General features: G+C 47.4%; 3 protein-coding genes across 4 annotated transcripts; 1 reads left to right on the top strand and 2 right to left on the bottom strand.

The window, feature by feature from the left end:
* Nucleotides 1-448: 448 nt before the first annotated feature.
* Nucleotides 449-10,478, top strand: LOC117404457 (uncharacterized). Of its 2 annotated transcripts, XM_059014520.1 has the most exons (8): nt 1,879-1,924; nt 2,208-2,304; nt 3,946-4,150; nt 5,603-5,702; nt 6,494-6,738; nt 8,149-8,619; nt 8,887-9,165; nt 9,732-10,478. In XM_059014520.1, exons 2-8 carry the CDS (start codon nt 2,225-2,227, stop codon nt 10,218-10,220), a joined length of 1,869 nt encoding a protein of 622 aa, XP_058870503.1. In that variant the 5' UTR covers nt 1,879-1,924; nt 2,208-2,224; the 3' UTR covers nt 10,221-10,478. The 2 variants fall into 2 exon arrangements, with proteins under 2 accessions (XP_058870504.1, XP_058870503.1); XM_059014521.1 differs by lacking the exons at nt 1,879-1,924; nt 2,208-2,304; nt 3,946-4,150 and adding an exon at nt 449-963.
* Nucleotides 10,073-11,525, bottom strand: LOC117970973 (synapsin-1-like). The gene is made up of 2 exons (XM_059014524.1): nt 10,848-11,525; nt 10,073-10,190 (listed from the first exon to the last, which is right to left on the bottom strand). The coding sequence occupies exons 1-2, from the start codon at nt 11,522-11,524 to the stop codon at nt 10,178-10,180; spliced, it is 690 nt and encodes a 229-aa protein (XP_058870507.1). The 5' UTR covers nt 11,525; the 3' UTR covers nt 10,073-10,177.
* Nucleotides 11,526-12,913: 1,388 nt separating this feature from the next.
* Nucleotides 12,914-18,934, bottom strand: LOC117970964 (butyrophilin subfamily 1 member A1-like). Its single transcript, XM_059014523.1, has 8 exons — nt 18,882-18,934; nt 18,229-18,390; nt 17,997-18,137; nt 17,374-17,502; nt 16,694-16,745; nt 15,496-15,522; nt 15,375-15,401; nt 12,914-14,017 (listed from the first exon to the last, which is right to left on the bottom strand). The coding sequence occupies exons 3-8, from the start codon at nt 18,117-18,119 to the stop codon at nt 13,410-13,412; spliced, it is 966 nt and encodes a 321-aa protein (XP_058870506.1). The 5' UTR covers nt 18,120-18,137; nt 18,229-18,390; nt 18,882-18,934; the 3' UTR covers nt 12,914-13,409.
* Between the last annotated feature and the right edge of the window lie 1,226 nt (nt 18,935-20,160).

Genomic DNA, 20,160 nt, shown 5'->3' with positions numbered 1-20,160 from the left:
AGTTTCTGTGTTCTTGTGCATATTTCACCCTTTTAGTCTGGTTCTCCTTTCTTAACAGAGGTGTTCTTACTGCAACACATCCTTCAAGTCCTGATTTTAAGAGTGACCTTCGTGTTTGTGTGTATATATACAGCGTCCCGTCTGCTAGCCCAGTTACACGGGATATTAAATGCCTGGGATTGCAAACCAGTCGAGATATCTAAAACACTGGGTAACAAAACAACGCAACTGTGTTCAATTAAATTGAATTCCCTGATAAGGTCCAGCGGTGTGGGACTGCCTCTGCTCGTTCCCAAACTTTTCTGATGTACCGTCGTTTATTTCCAGTATTTTTATTCGGTCATAAGGCGAGTTAGAGTCGCCATTTGTGTTGATGGCGAATTTTTCAGCCCGGCGGCGGCTTCATGACAGTATCTCGATAGGGCTTGCCCACATCCGCCATGTTTGTTTCGGGTCTCGGCCTGTAATTTTTCTTCGTTGTAAACTTTGCCTGTCAACTTTAATCCGGTTTGGCTCCGGGGAGAGTTAGGATAGTTTGAGGACGCCGAAGACGCGTCGAGAACCAGGGGTTTTATCTTTACGGTTTGGATATTTAAGTCGTACTTTGCCACATAAGCTTCCTTCCATGTTCGCTAAGGGCAAACGGTGGCGTTGGAATTCGGCTTCACCGCCCTGTAGATGGATAGAGCCTGCCCACAACGGCCATGTTGGTTACTGGCAGGCGGAACTGAAGATACGAGCTTACTTTAAAAAGCCAATTCCCGAGGTTTGTTAGTTTTTGTGGAAATGGATACCGGGGGGAGCGAAGAAAGTGACCCGGGCAGGTTTTCCAAGGGAAACGTTTGGTTTAATCTTGAGTCCCCGATCCCAGAGAGCCGACCGAAGAGGCAGGCAGCGGCTCCCCGGGAGAGGAGCGAGGGGGTCCGGGCAGCGCTGCGCAGATCGGGACGAGCCCGACCCGAGGTACAGAAGCAAAGAAAAAACCGATCCTGCAGACAAACATCACGATGCATTTATAACTGCGTGACAGATTCATACACCCGCTTCAGAGGTTTGCTCTGCAGTGCAGACACGAGATTTCTTTATTTTTTTGTGCGCTGCAAAGTTTGCGATGTGTGATATTCTCGCTGAATTTGAAAGGATGCGTTTTGTTTTGATCAGGGTGCCACTGCTGAATAATCACAGAAATACTGTAAGCGGGTTTTAATAAAGCATATGATATAATGACTTAATAGATACGAGCTAATGAAATCACTTTTATCAGATACCTTTCTATTCATAAAGACAATACCGTTAGACCTACATTTTCAGTGGGAAATAATATACGATCATGTTAAAATAAAATAAAACCAACATTTTCTGACTGTGTTATAATAATAATATAATTATTATAATAATAATAATAATAATAATAATAATAATAATAATAATAATAATAATAAATACGCTTTGAAATTAATCATGATACTGGATATAGCTTTATTGATACAAACATTAAAAACACAAACTAAATCAAATACAAAAATAAATATTAAAACCGATGATAGAAGCATATTTTCCTGACTCCTATTTAATTGCATTCATGTTTGTTTTGTTTGTTTAAGTGCATCTGTCAGTATTTTGAACGTCTAATAAAATGCATCGCAATCAAACATTTAAAACGAATCAGTTGTGACGGTTAACGAAGTCTTGTCAACCAAAAGTGAAAAAAATAAAATTAATAAATAAATAAACTTAAGTTATTGATCAGAGCAGCGAATTTGGGATACTCTCCTGCCATTCATATTCCACACACTAGATGGCAGTGTGGGATTACTGTACCGTTTCGTTTGGTGCCCGCTATAGAGATAGAGGGATTAGCGAGGCCGTGACGTCATAGGGATACGTTTCAAGCCGCCATCTTATCTAGGTATCAGTGTTTCTGGTATGTACCGCGGTCTCGTTTTTCCTCGTTATTATTATTTTTTTTTGGTTGCATAGTCTTCTAACGGTTATCCCTCAAAATACAAACCATATATACGTTTTACTATGTACACGTAAAATATTTTATGCAAAGCATCGAGCTGTGAAATTGTTTTTGAGCCGGCGACAATACATTTTAGGCGCCGAGGCTATGAAAACTAAGTTGTTTTTTTTTTTAGAGGGGTTTTGGAAGAAATCAAGGTGTTATATTAATTCTGCACGTCTGTCCTCTTTCCATTTTGTAGCGTTAGTATGATCCGCCATGCCCGTGTCTTGCGCCGCGATAAACTGCTCTGAGCTCCGCAATGAAGGCACGCTGAGGAGAGGGATCTCATTCCACGGGTAACACAAACACAGAGACGCACCTTTACTGGACTGAGATATTTATAAACTGTATACTGAGAGGGCTTCTTACTGGTGTCTGTATAAGTGTCGAGAGCTGTGTTATAATTTATAGCGGTGAATAGGGGGGGCCAAGTGTGGGGGCCAAAACAAAACAGGAAATATTTTACCATGTGTGTTTTCCCGGATTTAATTTTAACTAGATTTATACCAAATTATTATTATTATTATTATTATTATTATTATTATTATTATTATTATTATTATTTCCCCAGGTGTTCCCCCCCCTTCCCCCGATTAAATTAAATCTAGTATTTATTTATTTATTTATTTATTTATTTATTTATTTATTAAGATTTAGATTTAAACCAAAAAACAAACAAAAAAAATTTACCAATCTTTACCAAAACATTCTTTTCCCAGATCTGTTTTTTTTTTTTTTTTTTTTTTGTCAGGTTTTAACTGCTAACTTCAAAGATTAATTTCGGATTTATCTGTCGGCTAAATGTTGACGCGCCGAGTGTAAAATTAATTGATTTTTAAAAGCATTTTTTTTTTTTTCAGATTTAATTGTCAGAATGTTTAAGATTTAAAAATTCTGGTGTGTAAAAAAATATAATTTGTTTAAATCTAGTAAAAAATACATATATATATATATCTCAGAGATAGATAGATAGATAGATCTGAGAGATAGATAGATAGATAGATAAAGAGAGAGATAGATAGATCTGAGAGAGAGAGATAGATAGATCTGAGAGATAGATAGATAGATAGATCTGAGAGATAGAGAGATAGATAGATCTGAGAGATAGATAGATCTGAGAGATAGATAGATCTGAGAGATAGATAGATAGATAGATCTGAGAGATAGATAGAGAGAGAGATAGATAGATTAGAGAGATAGATAGATCTGAGAGATAGAGAGATAGATAGATCTGAGAGATAGAGAGATAGATAGATCTGAGAGATAGATAGATAGATCTGAGAGATAGATAGATAGATCTGAGAGATAGATAGATAGATAGATAGATAGATAGATAGATAGATCTGAGAGATAGATAGATCTGAGAGATAGATAGATAGATCTGAGAGATAGATAGATAGATAGATAGATAGATAGATAGATCTGAGAGAGATAGATAGATCTGAGAGAGATAGATAGATCTGAGAGAGAGATAGATCTGAGAGAGATAGATAGATCTGAGAGATAGAGAGATAGATAGATCTGAGAGATAGAGAGATAGATAGATCTGAGAGATAGATAGATCTGAGAGATAGATAGATAGATAGATCTGAGAGAGAGATAGATAGATCTGAGAGATAGAGAGATAGATAGATCTGAGAGATAGAGAGATAGATAGATCTGAGAGATAGATAGATCTGAGAGATAGATAGATAGATCTGAGAGATAGATAGATAGATAGATAGATAGATAGATCTGAGAGAGAGATAGATAGATAGATAGATCTGAGAGAGATAGATAGATAGATATTTAAATTGAATCCGAGGAAAAAACACCAGGTAAAATAGTTGTGCCGTTTTAACACCTGATTTCCCATAAGTGAAGGCTAACTGACCAAAATCAATCTGCGTTTACAGTGTTAAGTTTTGCTGTGACATATTTTGTCGTAATATTAATAGTTTCCCAAAGAGTCCGTCGAGAAAAAACCAGTGGAGAATCGCCGTGCGTCGACAGACCCCGGACAACAAACTCTGGGAGCCCACGAAACATAGCGTTTTGTGCAGCAAGCATTTCAAAGCAGAAATGTTTGACAGAACTGGGCAGACAGTTCGCCTCAGAGACCACGCTGTACCCACGGAGTTTGACTTCGGAGTTATTAAGAAGGTACGTGTCTGTATATAATGCATCGTTTGCTTTGGATTCTGTTATAAGTTTCTGTCGCAAACTGAACGTGCAGGAGAAATCGTGTACATGCTGTATCAGTATACTTTATATTCAGTTGCCTTACGCAACGTTGCATTAGTTATGAATCTATGCAATACCTCGTTCAATCTGTAAAGGTTTTGTCGTGTATCTTCTGTAGCGTTAGTCCCTATATAACTTGTGCAATTTTACATCGGGACACTCGACTTGCCGGTTTTAATGTTGCGCTCTTTCATCAGGAAAAAAGGTGTTAAAATAGAATGAAAAGTTACAGAAAATGTTGTAATTGTTAGTTTTATGCAAAGATAACACTATTTTCCTATCATACTTTTTATGTTCTTATTAATTCTAGTTTTTTTTTATTACCCAGATCGCTCCAGTAAAAACCCAGCTGTATAAATTAAGCACCAGAATTTGTATGTTAAGAGAATTCAGTGTGACCCAGTAAGTCGCTTTGAATAAAACCGTCAGACAAATAAATAAATCAAATACTAAATACATTTGTTGATAATAATAATAATAATAATAATAATAATAATAATAATAATAATAATAATAATAATGTAATATAACGTATTACTTTTTTGAAAAACGCTATATTAATAGTTATCATAGATAGAGAACCATTTTATAGCTATGGTCGACATACTTCAGTACAAATTATTGTTGTTATTCCTGCCTGTAAAAATTAAACGTCAGTCGTGAGGGTAGCGTTGAAATAACCGTCTTTATTTATGTAGGTATGTACAGGAGGTGTTTATTATATTAATATGACAAGCTTATCTCTTCCCTTCGTTGTGGGTTTGTGTTGATCGTAAACACACACATCCGGTTTTGTAAATCGGTATTTTCACGTCATTTCTGTGATTTTTTAAATTTTTTTTTGGAATGTATTACCGGAACAAGTCGAAGTTTAAAACCACAGGTGGGATTTGAACCGGGGACCTCCTGGTTACAAGCCCTTTTCTTTAACCACTGGACCACACAGCCTCCTATGGAGATGGGAGTCACGTGACTTATCCTGGCCTGTTATCCGACCGCATCACTGCTGCCTGTAGCGAACCGTACCAGTTCAGGGTCCAGTACTGGCCAGCAGGGGTCGAAATAAATGCTACGAGGCAGTGCGGTCCAGTGGTTAAAGTCCAGTGGCTTGTCATCAGAAGGTCACCGGTTCAAATCCCACCTCTGCCTCACTGTGTGTGACCCTGAGCGAGTCACTTCACCTCCTGGTGCTCCGTCCTGCGGATGAGATGTTAAATCAACATCCTATTGGAAGTGACTCTGCATATAATGCACAGTTCACAGCCTGCCTCTGTAAAGCGCTTTGTGATGGGGGTCCACTATGAAAGGCGCTATATAAAAAAATAAAGATATTATTATAATTATTGACTTTTTTTCTCTAACTGATCATAGAACGTGGAGGAAGCAGAGCCTTTGAGTAAGAGTGCAGTGAAGAAGAGGAGGAGGAGGAAGGGGAAGGGGAGTCTGACCAGGAAGTGCCCCTCCCACACAGGTACCCCCCCCCCCCCCCTGCAGGATTCTTCACATTGCTTGGAGTTTTAACAAAATCAAGTTCAATAACAGGGCTTCAACGGCTTGCTTCTGTGCAGAATCTGCTTATCTGTCGGGTGTCGGGTCTCTCCTTGTCATCTCGGGGCGGTGTGGGAGACACCATTTTTGTGAAACACATAACTCTAATCTCTCCCTCTCCCCCCCCCAGTCCTAGAATGCAGAGATGTAGACAAGCAGTAGAATACGGTTACTACAGTATAATGTGTTTTGTAGAAAGATTATAGCCTTCATGAATATAGTTAATTATTCTAAGGATATTATTAATTACAAGGATGGGAATCAGACTCCTATTGCACAGCAGTGTCACCCAGTCCAGGTTTTACTGCCAGCTTGATCAGCCCCCAGTGTGTCTAGGTAACAAGCGCAGGTGTGTCTGATTAAACTATATTATTATTAGATTATTTAGCAGACGCCTTTATCCAAGGCGACTTACAGAGACTAGGGTGTGTGAACTATGCATCAGCTGCAGAGTCACTTACAACTACGTCTCACCCGAAAGACGGAGCACAAGGAGGTTCAGTGACTTGCTCAGGGTCACACAGTGAGTCTGTGGCTGAGGTGGGATTTGAACCGGGGACCTCCTGGTTACAAGCCCTTTTCTTTAACCACTGGACCACACAGCCTCCTAGTAAAACCAGGAATGGATCACACTGCTGTGCAATGGGAGTCTAATTCCCATTCCTGTGCCAGCCCTGGACATGTGATGTTACAGACCCTTGCCTCCTCTCACAGCCTCCGCGCGCGGGATAGGAGACCTGGTGCTGGCAGCGGAGTTGGTGGAGCTGGTCGGGCAGTCCCAGGGGGGGTTGCTCCTGGGCTTCGAGAATGATCACCGGGGATACTCTCTGCCCTCCGACCCCCAGGCCCTGACCCGCCTGGCGCGGATCTTCACACAGAACCTGCACAGGCAGGAGCAGAGGCTGAGCGAACTGCAGGGGGCGCTCAAGAGCCAGGAGGCGCTGTACGCCCAGAGCAAGGTAGAGATCGCCCGGGCGCTGCTGTGTGACACATACAGGGTTAAGAGGGGGGGGGGGTCGATTTTTTTATTTTCAAATTTCCAATGCCTTTTTTTTTAAAAATCAATTCCCAGTTCCAATTCCTTCAGAGAAGCTAATTAACAGAATGCTGCTAATTGCAATCAATTATGTATTTGGAATTGATTAAAAGGGAATGTGAATTGATATTTGAGACGTGGTAACTGTCGATTTGTTCAACTGCTTTCATTTGAAGCTGATTTTAATTGACAAACAGCGACTTCAAATTATTATTATTATTATTATTATTATTATTTATTTATTTATCCAAGGCGACTTACATAGAGTCTCTTACAACAACGTCTCACCCGAAGGACGGAGCACAAGGAGGTTCAGTGACTTGCTCAGGGTCACACACACACAGGGAGTCAGCGGCTGAGCCAGGATTTTAACCTCCTGGTATCAAACCTCTTTCTCTAACCACTGCACCCACACAGCCCCCAATTCAAGTCATTTGTCACCACAGTGGAGAGAAGCTCATTTTAACAGAACTCTGCTAATTGAGATCAACGATGTGCTGGAATTGATTACAAGGGGAGTTAGAAATTGATTTTCTAAAGGAATTGGAGATGGAAAGACAGGTGTGGACCGCAAGCCTGGATGCTAGTCTGTTAATAACGACAGAATTGTCTGACTCCTTTTCAGGGGTGTGACGAGACACTGATGTCGCGATAGGTATCGCGACACGGTTCGCATCACGATCCATAAGACGACAGAATGATCGCTTAATGATGGTCTGTTCTGTTAAAACGTTAAACTGAGCTTGGGAGAGTGATGGATTCATGCCATGCAGCTACAATACTCTTAATCTTTGTTCAAGAGCTGCTTTTGTTAAAATACAAGCATGGTGAAAAATTATTATTATTTATTTCTTAGCAGACGCCCTTATCCAGGGCGACTTACAATTGTTACAAGATATCACATTAATTTTACATACAATTACCCATTTATACAGTTGGGTTTTTACTGGAGCAATCTAGGTAAAGTACCTTGCTCAAGGGTATAGCAGCAGTGTCCCCCACCTGGGATTGAACCCACGACCCTCCGTTCAAGAGTCCAGAGCCCTGACCACTACTCCACACTGCTGCTGATGGGTAAGCACTCAACACACAATGAGATGTGGAGAGTGCTTACCCATGCAAACTATAACGCATGCATTCTTTAGTCAAGGCTTTTGGTCATAATGTCACGTTAACATATTGAGTTACACACCGCTTTGAAGTTTTCCCACATAAAGAAAAACTGAATTGAAAAATGTGACATTTCGAAATCTAACATTTTTTTTATCATGTCAATGGCGCTTCTATGAAGGCAGGGTTGGCTGCTCAGTGTACCCTCTGCTGCCCCCTGCAGGAGCGCTGGGAGTGGGAGCAGCACACCCTGACGATGGCCCACGAGGCTCGCGTCGACGCCCTGGAGAACGAGGCGGCCCGGCTTCGGCTCGAGGGCTCGGTCCGGCAGAGAGAGCTGGCCCGGGCCCGCTCGGAGGCAGCCTCCAGCGCTGAGACCGTTCTGCAGCTGGGGGCCCAGCTCAGCGAGAGGAGGGCCCGTCCTCGCCGCTGCGTCCTCTCCGCCAGGGGCCTGAGCCAGGAGCCCAAGTGGCTGCGTTTCTTCACCGGGTTCGAGAGCTATAGCAAGTTCACGGCCTTCCTGGAGTTCCTGCGCAGCGGAGACGGGGGCGGGCTCTGCTGGAACCGAGCGGCCAATCAGGAGGGGGAGGGAGGGGCTTCAGGGACAGAGGGCGGGGCCGAGGAGGAGGAAGAGGAAGTGGTTTCTGACGGGCTGGTCGAGGTGTTGGGGGAAGACGTGTTTGTGGACGCACAGGTGAGTGTTTTATTTATTTATTTTAAGGCGTGTGAAATGGTTTGTAAGTTAATATGTCCAGCAGACCCTCTCTATCAGTTAATGTGTGTGGTTGACCCTGTCTCTTGTATCAGTTAATATGTCTGGTTGAGCCTGTCTTTGAAAGGGTTAAATTACGGACGTGTTAGAATTTGTTAACAAATCTTAACCACCCCCCCCCTCCCCCTCCCTCTCCCCCTCCCTCTGTCCCCCCCCCTCTGTCCCTCCCTCTCCCTCTCCTCCCCTCAGGCTCCTGTTTCAGACTCGGTGACACAGACCGAGGGGCTGCCAGTGGGAGGGGCTAACAGCTCAGAGGACGGGGCCTTTCCGGGGCGGGGCTACTCTCGGCGCACAGAGGGCGGGGCTCCCAATCTGCTGAGCCCGGAGGACCAGCTGCTGCTGGTTCTGACCCGGCTCAGGCTGGGGCTGCTGCTGCAGGACCTCTCCTTCAGATTCAAGGTGGCCGAGTCCACCGTCTCCCGGATCTGGGTTCATTGGATGGAGCTGCTGCAGAAGAGGCTGCAACAGGTGAGCCACCCCTTATAGGAGTTACACACAGTGAGAGCACAATAGAGAGTGATTCAGCACAGTGAAAGCATAGCAGTGTAATCCAGCACAGTGAATGTACAGCACAGTGTGATCCAGCACAGTGAAAGCATAGCACAGTGTGATCCAGCACAGTGAAAGCATAGCACAGTGTGATCCAGCACAGTGAAAGCATAGCACAGTGTGATCCAGCACAGTGAGAGCATAGCACAGTGTGATTCAGCACAGTGAAAGCATAGCACAGTGTGATTCAGCACAATGAAAGCATAGCACAGTGTGATCCAGCACAGTGAAAGCATAGCACAGTGTGATCCAGCACAGTGAAAGCATAGCACAGTGTGATCCAGCACAGTGAAAGCATAGCACAGTGTGATCCAGCACAGTGAAAGCATAGCACAGTGTGATCCAGCACAGTGAAAGCATAGCACAGTGTGATCCAGCACAGTGAAAGCATAGCACAGTGTGAAAAATAATAATAATAATTACTGTGCAAATGAAGTGATGAACGTACGAAACAATCCCGGCGTGCCTCCCTGCCTCCCCTGCAGATCCCGGTGCGCTGCAGCCTTCGATACATCGACTCCTTCCGGCCCAAACACTCCGTCCTGCTGGGGCAGGGCTCGCCGCTGACCGTGCTGGAGTGCGCTGACCTGCTGTTCGACGTGCCGGCGAAGGAGCGTCAGCGCGGCCCCGCCCCCTCCCCCCAGCCCTACCGCGCCCTGTCTCCCCGCCGGGCCTGCGTCCTGGCCTCTCCCAGCGGCTACCTGGGCTTCGCTAGCGCCCTGCGGCTGGACGAGTGGGAGGCGGGGCTGACCCCCGGGCTGGCCCTGCCCCCTTACCTGTTCCCCTCGGAGGCCCCGGCCCCCGGGGTCCCCTGCAGGGAGGTGCTGAGCGTGCGGAGCCTGACTGACAAGGTGCTCACCTTCCGCTTCCTCCGCGGCGTGCACCCGCTCAGCAGCGCCGCCCACATCGACCGTGCCTGGGAGGTGTGCTGCTACCTGGCCTGCCTGCTGCATGAGCCCATGGGTCTGCGGTGAGGGGAGAGGAGAGGGGCCTGCATGCTGCACGAGCCCATGGGCCTGCAGTGAGGAGAGAGGGGCCTGCCTGCCTGCTGCACGAGCCCATGGGCCTGCAGTGAGGAGAGAGGGGCCTGCCTGCTGCACGAGCCCATGGGCCTGCGGTGAGGGGAGAGGGGCCTGCCTGCCTGCTGCACGAGCCCATGGGCCTGCAGTGAGGAGAGAGGGGCCTGCCTGCCTGCTGCACGAGCCCATGGGCCTGCAGTGAGGAGAGAGGGGCCTGCCTGCTGCACGAGCCCATGGGCCTGCGGTGAGGGGGAGAGAGAGGCCTGTCTGCTGCACGAGTCCCTGGGCATGCGGTGAGGAGAGAGGGGCCTGCCTGCCTGCTGCACGAGCCCGTGGGCCTGCGGTGAGGAGAGAGGGGCCTGCCTGCCTGCTGCACGAGCCCGTGGGCCTGCGGTGAGGGGGAGAGGGGTCTGCCTGCCTGCTGCACGAGCCCATGAGCCTGCGGTGAGAGGAGAGGACCTGCTGCACGAGCCCGTGAGCCTGCGGTGAGAGGAGAGGACCTGCTGCACGAGCCCATGGGCCTGCGGTGAGGGGAGAGGACCTGCTGCACGAGCCCCTGGGCCTGCGGTAAGAGGAGAGGACCTGCTGCACGAGCCCATGGGCCTGCGGTGAGAGGAGAGGACCTGCTGCACAAGCCCATGGGCCTGCGGTGAGAGGAGAGGACCTGCTGCACGAGCCCATGGGCCTGCGGTGAGGGGAGAGGGGCCTGCCTGCTGCACGAGCCCATGGGCCTGCGGTGAGGGGAGAGGAGAGGGGCCTGCATGCTGCACGAGCCCATGGGCCTGCGGTGAGGAGAGAGGGGCCTGCCTGCCTGCTGCACGAGCCCATGGGCCTGCGGTGAGGAGAGAGGGGCCTGCCTGCCTGCTGCACGAGCCCATGGACCTGCGGTGAGGGGGAGAGGGGTCTGCCTGCCTGCTGCACGAGCCCATGGGCCTGCGGTGAGGAGAGAGGGGCCTGCCTGTCTGCTGCACGAGCCCATGGACCTGCGGTGAGGGGGAGAGGGGTCTGCCTGCCTGCTGCACGAGCCCGTGGGCCTGCGGTGAGGAGAGGGGCCTGCCTGCCTGCTGCACGAGCCCGTGGGCCTGCGGTGAGGAGAGGGGCCTGCCTGCTGCACGAGCCCATGGGCCTGCGGTGAGGAGAGAGGAGAGGGGCCTGCCTGCTGAATGAGCCCATGGGCCTGCCGTAGTGGAATCACATAGTTGGCTTACCAGTTGGTTTACATCATCCAAGGTAGTTTCAGCTGCAGTCTTACGGGCCATTGTGTCTTTATCACAGTTCCTTAAAAAGATTTTTAAAAATAATAATAATTAAGGAACCGTGGAAAGGTAGGGGTTCACATTGCTTTGTCAGTATTGTAAAATGTATAAATTATATCTGTGTATTTGTAAATAAGAGTTTAAACGTGCGGGAAGACGGAGGAATTATTGTTAAATAAATAAATGAATAAATAAAGTTTGTACAATGCTTGAACTGTGTGCTGATCTCGTTGCACAAATGTGATTCTTCATCTGGACCAATCGGGTTTGGCATCATGTGACGTGTCATGTGACTATCACTATATTTGGTAAGAAACGATAGAGAGAGAGAATCCATGCAAACAAAGTAACTGCAGGAATATAAGTGTTAAGCATCAATTTTATATAATGTAGGGAAGAACAACTGACTTGTGTGTGTGTGTGTGTTAAATATTTATTTAATCAGGTTGAGCACAGACGATGTGGAGATACATGATGACCCTCTGGGTCGCTTATAGATACATGATGCATGGCAAATGATTGATTAATAACAGACTATTGTGTATTATTATTATTATTTATTTCTTAGCAGACGCCCTTATCCAGGGCGACTTACAATTGTTACAAGATATCACATTATTTCACATTATACAGATATCACATTATTTTTACATACAATTCCCCATTTATACAGTTGGGTTTTTACTGGAGCAATCTAGGTAAAGTACCTTGCTCAAGGGTACAGCAGCAGTGTCCCCCCCACCTGGGATTGAACCCACGACCCTCCGGTCAAGAGTCCAGAGCCCCTAACCACTACTCCATAAAAGACACAAATCAAAGGAGATAATGTATTCACACCAAGTATACTGAGCATCAAAAGAAACGTATCACTTATCTGTGAGCACTCAAGACGGCGAGCCGCAGCACGCTGCCCTAGTCCAGCCTCCAACACGCTGATCGCACGAAGGCGCTGATCTCTGGACAGACGTGGCATGTTGTTATTTTTTCTGTGATTTTCTTTATTGCTTTTATTCAAGCTTGCAATTCAACAGCTGAAATCGCTCCCTATCCGGCGTCCGATCAGCTGTCTCACTAAGTAGGTGATTAAGTGCATCTGCTTCAGTCACAGTCACTCAAGCGTGTCGTGGTCAAGGATGAATGATCGAGGGATTAGAAAGAAACCAAAAACATTTCGTCAAGGTCCATCAATTATATACATTATTGTTTTTCACAATCCTCTTTAAAAACGCGACCTGCATTTCTGGTAATCGTCTACTTATTTCCTTCATAAAGACGACCTTTAGACTTGCCAGTTACATGCAACACAGATTTGTTTTTAAAAACCTTTTCATCACCTGATTGCGTAACTGACTGCCAGTGGACGTGTTTTTAATGCGGTCAGTTCCTGGTTCGTTTGTTTTTCCTCTATGACTCTGTTTATGAACTCCAGTGAGTTTTCGATCTTGGATCACAAGACACACTCTAATCTTTGACGACGTGATGTGTGATCGAGACACAACAGTTAAGCGAAATAATATGTGGTTTTTAAAAAAAAAATGACGAGAACGTTTTAACATCTTGTTCCCCTCGAATGCCTGCGTGCTGTTATACACCCTCAAAGCTGGCAAAACTCAAAACGTTTCTAAAAAAAACACATCACAGTCATTTCAAAACGTGTGCGTCTGCCCGTCGCTCCAAAAACGTCTCCTGAACCCGGCCATGCCCACAAGCATTTTCAAAATGAGGAAACAACTGCTTTATTTATATCACAAGGTTCTGTTTCTTGAACCAAACATTTTTCCCCTGTCTTTGCAACACACGATGCACTGCGTCTGAAAAATTCTGGCTTGTGAGGCCGAATTAAAAAAAAATAATACTACAGAGCCAGGGTCCTGGGTTCGAATCGGGCCTAGGGCACTGTCGGTGTGGAGTGGTTTTCTCCGGTTTCCTCCCACAGTCCAAAGACGTGCTGTCCAGGTTGATTGGTTACTCTAAATTGGGGGAGGGGGGATGTTATCACAAGCGCCTTTTCCTCATCTTGGATAGTGAAGACTGGGTAGAGCTTCTCAGTGAAGGTGTCGCTGAAGGTGTAGATGTGGGACCTGCTGTCCGCATTGTAGAAGGAGACCTCCCCTTCCTCGTAATCCACAAACACCCCCACCTTCCGGGGGTCCAGGCTCAAGGGGAGGGGGGTCTTGGGGTCAGTGCGGGCCCACAGGTGGCTCTCACTCCTCCAGATTGTCCAGTACCCCCCAGCGGGGTGCATGCTGAACCTGCCCTTCCTCTGGGCAGAAGCCGCAGTGACTCCCACTCTCCACGTGCTGTTCTGCTCCACCTCCACCTCCCAGTAGTGCCTCCCGGAGGTGAACCCCTGCCAGCCCTGGACACAGCTCTTCCAGTCGAACCTCTGTGTTTTTTCCGGGAGATCCTGGCTCTTCTCTCCCCTTCTCACACTTTTCCCGTTCTTGGACAGGATAAGCCAGGGGTGTGCCGTGTCAGGGTCTAGAGTCACATCCACTGCGGAGAAGTGAGGAGGCAATGAGAAATGGTTATCACTGCCAGGATTGTAAGACAGAGACTGTTAGTGGTGATTGCATATTGTCTGTAAGTATCGCAAGCCCTTTCTTGTACCACAGCGCTTTTCATAAAGACGTGTGCTCATCTCATCTCATCTCATCTCATCTCATCTCATCTCATCTCATCTCATCTCATCTCATCTCATCTCATCTCATCTCATCTCATCTCATCTCATCTCATCTCATCTCATCTCATCTCATCTCATCTCATCTCATCTCATCTCATCTCATCTCATCTCATCTCATCTCATCTCATCTCATCTCATCTCATCTCATCTCATCTCATCTCATCTCATCTCATCTCATCTCATCTCATCTCATCTCATCTCATCTCATCTCATCTCATCTCATCTCATCTCATCTCATCTCATCTCATCTCATCTCATCTCATCTCATCTCATCTCATCTCATCTCATCTCATCTCATCTCATCTCATCTCATCTCATCTCATCTCATCTCATCTCATCTCATCTCATCTCATCTCATCTCATCTCATCTCATCTGGATTTCGCTCCACCTTAATTACTTAATTGAACCAATTATTTTCAAACTTGGCACACGCTAAAACATTTTTCCCAGGTCTTCAGCCAGGTGATAGTTTAGAGATTACCGAGAGCACCTGCAGGATTGTGGCTCTCCAGGACCAGCGTTCACCACCTCTGGTGTACAGACTCCGCAAACGGAGATTAGATAAAGGGGCATTCAGAACAGAAAATAGGAGGCACTTTTTTTTACACAGAGAATTGTGAGGGTCTGGAACCAACTCCCCAGTAATGTTGTTGAAGCTGACACCCTGGGATCCTTCAAGAAGCTGCTTGATGAGATTCTGGGATCAACGAGCTACTAACAACCAAACGAGCAAGATGGGCCGAGTGGCCTCCTCTCGTTTGTAAACTTTCTTATGTTCTTAAGATGCCTGGAAGTGTCTCACGGGATTGTGGTCCATTCTTAGAGCAACACAAACCCACAAGTGGGTCAACGTGACAGGCAGAGGATTTGCTGACACAAAACGAGACACTCATCCCACAGATGTCCAAATGGACTGAGATCAGGGGACTGTGCCGGCAATCGAAGATGACTGGAGTCTGTCTCCGACATCGCGAGCCTCTCTTGTCAGTGTAGAAATCAGCATTGTGGGATGGCTTAGTCACATGATCATAAACACGCAGTGTGTTACGCGACCCTCCAGGGGACTCTAAGGACCCACTGTAGTTTGCATACGCACACGAGGGGGATATTGAGAAAGGAGCCAGCGTGTGCACCTCCAGAGAGAGTTCAGTAAGCCAATAAAACCATACCTGATGCGCTACAAATCCACTTCCAGACTAGAGGAAAGAAAGAAAGAAAGAAAATATCTTTAGTTCAAGTGTTGAACTGCAAGAGTGATGCAAGCCTGTGTTTTTAACAAATCAGACCTACCTGAATCAGGGATGTATCTGACGGCATCTGTGAGAGGGGGAAAAAAAACACACAAGAGAGTAACTACCCTGAGCATTTGAGTTACTGATAATCAGTTAATGCAAGGCGAAGTTCCCCACAGCAGCTCAGGAGAACCACAGGTCAAGGGCATCCTCCGATCCCCAAGCCAATCGCCTCTTTACACCCAGGAGCTCCATGTTATTATTATTATTAACTTCTTAGCTGACGCCCTTATCCAGGGCGACTTACAGTTTTTACAAGATATCACATTATTTTTACATACAATTCCCCATTTATACAGTTGGGTTTTTACTGGAGCAATCTAGGTAAAGTACCTTGCTCAAGGGTACAGCAGCAGTGTCCCCCCCACCTGGGATTGAACCCACGACCCTCCGGTCAAGAGTCCAGAGCCCTAACCACTACTCCACACTGCTGCCCCCTGGAGGAAGGGTGAATAGGGTACAATAAGGCCATCTCATTAATTTGAGTCTACCATTAAATGATTATTTGATATTACTCTGCATTATGCATCTATAAGCAGCCCATTCAGCTCATGACTTGTGTTGTGATGCATATTGTATCTGTGCTTAACCTTATGAAACACCTGGAGCATTGACTTTCAGCACAACACTGAAGGATACAGTTTCCCTTCACTAGTGGACTGACTTGCATAAGTTAAACTGCTTTATTGTTATTATTAGCAGTGTCACCCAGTCCAGGTTTTATTACCAGCTTGATCAGCCAAGTCTGTCTACGTAACAAACTCAGGTGTGTCTGATTAAACTATATTATTATTATTATTATTATTATTTGTTTATTTAGCAGATGCCTTTATCCAAGGCGACTTACAGAGACTAGGGTGTGTGAACTATGCGTCAGCTGCAGAGTCACTTACAACTACGTCTCACCTGAAAGATGGAGCACAAGGAGGTTAAGTGACTTGCTCAGGGTCACACAATGAGTCAGTGGCTGAGGAGGGATTTGAACCGGGGACCTCCTGGTTACAAGCCCTTTTCTTTAACCACTGGACCACACAGCCTAATCTCAAGAAACACTTAAAGGTGGAAAAGAACTAAAGGGGAAATTTCACTGGAGGTGTTTTCTGCCAGTAGGGTGCGCTGTAGCGCAGTGAGGAGAAGCAGTTGCTTCCCGAACCCGGCTCCAGATCCCATGCTCCCTGTGGAACAGCCACACTCACCGGCTCTGTGGGAACGCTGCTTGGTCGACAGCCACAGCTCCGGGACGCCTCCCTAAAACAAGCATCAAATCAAAACTGAGAGACGGGACAGAGGAACAAACTGAGCCCAGGTGTATGTCAGTGACAGGGATGAGTCGGCTATTTGCCTTTTGCAATTTTGCATGCTTTTCCCTATGCTTTACCACACCTCTCTGTGCTTTACAATGCTTCCCTATGCTTTACCACACCTCTCTGTGCTTTACAATGCTTCCCTATGCTTTACCACACCTCTCTGTGCTTTACAATGCTTCCCTATGCTTTACCATACCTCTCTGTGCTTTACAATGCTTCCCTATGCTTTACCACACCTCTCTGTGCTTTACAATGCTTCCCTGTGCTTTACCAGACCTCTCTGTGCTTTACAATGCTTCCCTATGCTTTACTATACCTCTCTGTGGTTTACAATGCTTCCCTATGCTTTACCAGACCTCTCTGTGCTTTACAATGCTTCCCTATGCTTTACCAGACCTCTCTGTGCTTTACAATGCTTCCCTATGCTTTACCGTGCTGTCACTGTGCTTCATTACACTATGTTGTGCTTGTACTATGGGACACTTCTATAAGGGTGCTCCCAGTGTCCCTCTTCTCTGTATTGGTGTGAACGTCCAGGCAGTGTCCCTGTGTTGGTGTGAATGCCTCACCTGTGTGCGCTCCTGCAGCAGAGACCAGGTGATGAACTCCAGCAGGGGCAGCACGGGACCCAGTCTCTTACTGTCCAAACCCAGCTCTCCGAGCGACCGAGCCATACCCCCTTCAGCCAATCCGCAGCCCTGCAGACAGCCACGACAAGCATCTCATTAGCATCTCATTAGCATCTCATTAGCATCTGACCTTCCGGAATCTAACAGGATATACTACTGTACTACTACTATGGCTTCCGGTAGACTTTTTTTGCAAAATCATTTTGTAGTTTCTTTGATTACATGATGTTAAATAAAAGATCTATTATTATTTATTTCTTAGCAGACGCCCTTATCCAGGGCGACTTACAATTGTTACAAGATATCATATTATTTTTACACACAATTCCCCATTTATACAGTTGGGTTTTTACTGGAGCAATCTAGGTAAAGTACCTTGCTCAAGGGTACAGCAGCAGTGTCCCCCACCTGGGATTGAACCCACGACCCTCCGGTCAAGAGTCCAGAGCCCTAACCATTACTCCACACTGCTTAAATTATGTTCATATATATATATATTTTTAAAATTGTCTCAATCCTAAAATGTTGCTGTAGGCTTCCATACTGTGCGGTCTCTCATATACCTCAGACACAGTCTGCAGCTCCCTGGCCCATTCCATGATGCGCTGGGATTTCTCCTGCTCTCCCCCCTCCTCTTTCCTGGCTGATTCCTCCTCCTGCTCCGCAGGGCTCCCCTCCAGCACCATCTCGCCCGTCTTTCTGTGCTGTGAAGGAAAAGAAACTTCAAATGGCTTTTTTTCTTTTCACATAAGTGCGGCTCGTCAAGCGCTTGCATAAATGGCTAAAACCCAGTACCTCAGCCGCCGCGTTGAGCTCCTTGGCCCAGTCCAGTATGCGCTGTCGACACGCCTCCAAGCTGCAGTCGTTGTCAGTGGGAGCCTCCTTCACTCCTCTGTCTCTCTCCTTCCCTCCTCCCTCCTCTGCTCTCCCTCCGTCTCGCTCCTTGTTCGGTTCGTGCTGCAGGGATAGACTCTTTTGTTACTGCGATCTTCCTCCTCTCTCTCTCTCTTTCTGTTGTCCACTCTCCCCTTCTTCTGACCCCTTGCCCCCTCCAACCTTCTCCCCTACCCCCTTCTCCCCCTCTTTCTTCTCGCACCCTTCTCCTGCCCTCCTCTCCCTCTCCCTCTCCCTCTCCCTCTCCCTCTCCCCTACCCCTACCCCCTTCTCCCCCTCTCCTCACTCCCTTCTCCTGCCCTCCTCTCCCCTCTCCCCTCTCCCCTCTCTCTCCCTCCCCTCCCCCCTCCTCCCCCTCCTGGCTCCACTGTGTGATGAAGCTGACTCCCTTCTCCCCTCTCCCTCTCCCCCTCCCCCCTCTCTGTACCCTGCTCAGTCTCTCCACCTCCTGACTCCACTGTGTGATGAAGCTGACACCCCCCTCCCCTCTCCTCCTCTCCTCCTCTCCCCCTGCCCCCTGCCCCCTGCCCCCTGCCCCCTGCCCCTCTCTGTACCTTGCTCAGTCTCTCCACCTCCTGGCTCCACTGTGTGATGAAGCTCACACACCCCTCCCCTCTCCCCCTCCCCTCTCCCTCTCCCCCTCCCCTCTCCCCTCTCCCCTCTCCCCTCTCCCCTCTCCCCTCCTCTCTGTACCTTGCTCAGTCTCTCCACCTCCTGACTCCACTGTGTGATGAAGCTGACACCCCCCTCCCCCTCCCCTCTCCCCTCTCCCCTCTCCCCTCTCCCCTCCTCTCCCCCTCTCTGTACCTTGCTCAGTCTCTCCACCTCCTGACTCCACTGTGTGATGAAGCTGACACCCCCTCTCCCCCTCCCCTCTCCCCTCTCCCCTCTCCCCTCTCCCCCCTCCCCTCTCCCCTCTCCCCCCTCCCCTCTCCTCCTCTCCCCCTGCCCCCTGCCCCCTGCCCCCTGCCCCCTGCCCCTCTCCCTCTCCCCTCTCTGTACCTTGCTCAGTCTCTCCACCTCCTGACTCCACTGTGTGATGAAGCTCACACACCCCTCCCCTCTCCCCTCTCCCCTCTCCCCTCTCCCTCTCCCTCTCCCTCCCTCTCCCCCTCCCCCTCTCTGTACCTTGCTCAGTCTCTCCACCTCCTGGCTCCACTGTGTGATGAAGCTCACACACTCCTCCAAGCTGTAGAAATCCTTCAGATCCGGTCGAGTCTGGAGACACAGAAAAAAAAGAAAAACACGCTGCAGTTTTAATTTTTTCTAATCGTCGCACCAGGCAGACAAACACACTGCAAGCACCCAGGAAGCTGCTGGGTAAACGTGGAATTAATGACTGTGTTACACTACAAGGAGGAGACCAGACCGTGTTTCAAATGTTGACCATTGATTAGTTCCAAATACCCAACATTACATTCCTTACATTGAAGGTGACTGTTGAAGATGCAATACGTGCCGCTGGTATTTACAGGCAGGCAATTGAGCAGATTGCATGAAAACCCTGGAGAGCCCTCAGACTGATTCACTGATGATCCTGGAGGTATTGGAGGCTTCTCTGTCTGTCGCCTCCATGACTGGTATTTCTAGGCTTGCATCATACCTGACGTGTCTGTCTTCATTACTAATTATCAATAGGAATGTGTTACTCCAGCAACCAACCACTGAATACTCAGCAGTGTGGAGTAGTGGTGAGGGCTCTGGACTCTTGACTGGAGGGTCGTGGGTTCAATCCCAGGTGGGGGACACTGCTGCTGTACCCTTGAGCAAGGTACTTTACCTAGATTGCTCCAGTAAAAACCCAACTGTATAAATGGGGAATTGTATGTAAAA

This window comes from Acipenser ruthenus, chromosome 48, assembly GCF_902713425.1.
Source record: "Acipenser ruthenus chromosome 48, fAciRut3.2 maternal haplotype, whole genome shotgun sequence".
Classification (NCBI taxonomy): domain Eukaryota; kingdom Metazoa; phylum Chordata; class Actinopteri; order Acipenseriformes; family Acipenseridae; genus Acipenser; species Acipenser ruthenus.
Note: the sequence above shows the minus strand (reverse complement) of the source record. Positions and strands in the feature narration are given on the sequence as shown.

What these genes read in the sequence shown, in the direction of transcription:
- LOC117404457 (XM_059014520.1), top strand. Translation starts at nt 2,225, where the DNA reads ATGCCCGTGTCTTGCGCCGCGATAAACTGCTCTGAGCTCCGCAATGAA. An exon ending in AGAGGGATCTCATTCCACGG is followed by an intron (nt 2,305 to 3,945) that starts GTAACACAAACA and finishes TAATATTAATAG; the next exon opens with TTTCCCAAAGAGTCCGTCGA. An exon ending in GAAGTGCCCCTCCCACACAG is followed by an intron (nt 5,703 to 6,493) that starts GTACCCCCCCCC and finishes CTCCTCTCACAG; the next exon opens with CCTCCGCGCGCGGGATAGGA.
- LOC117970973 (XM_059014524.1), bottom strand. Translation starts at nt 11,524, where the DNA reads ATGGCCCGTAAGACTGCAGCTGAAACTACCTTGGATGATGTAAACCAA.
- LOC117970964 (XM_059014523.1), bottom strand. Translation starts at nt 18,119, where the DNA reads ATGGTGCTGGAGGGGAGCCCTGCGGAGCAGGAGGAGGAATCAGCCAGG. An exon ending in AGCTGCAGACTGTGTCTGAG is followed by an intron (nt 17,503 to 17,996) that starts GTATATGAGAGA and finishes GGCTGTCTGCAG; the next exon opens with GGCTGCGGATTGGCTGAAGG. An exon ending in TGCTGCAGGAGCGCACACAG is followed by an intron (nt 16,746 to 17,373) that starts GTGAGGCATTCA and finishes TGCTTGTTTTAG; the next exon opens with GGAGGCGTCCCGGAGCTGTG.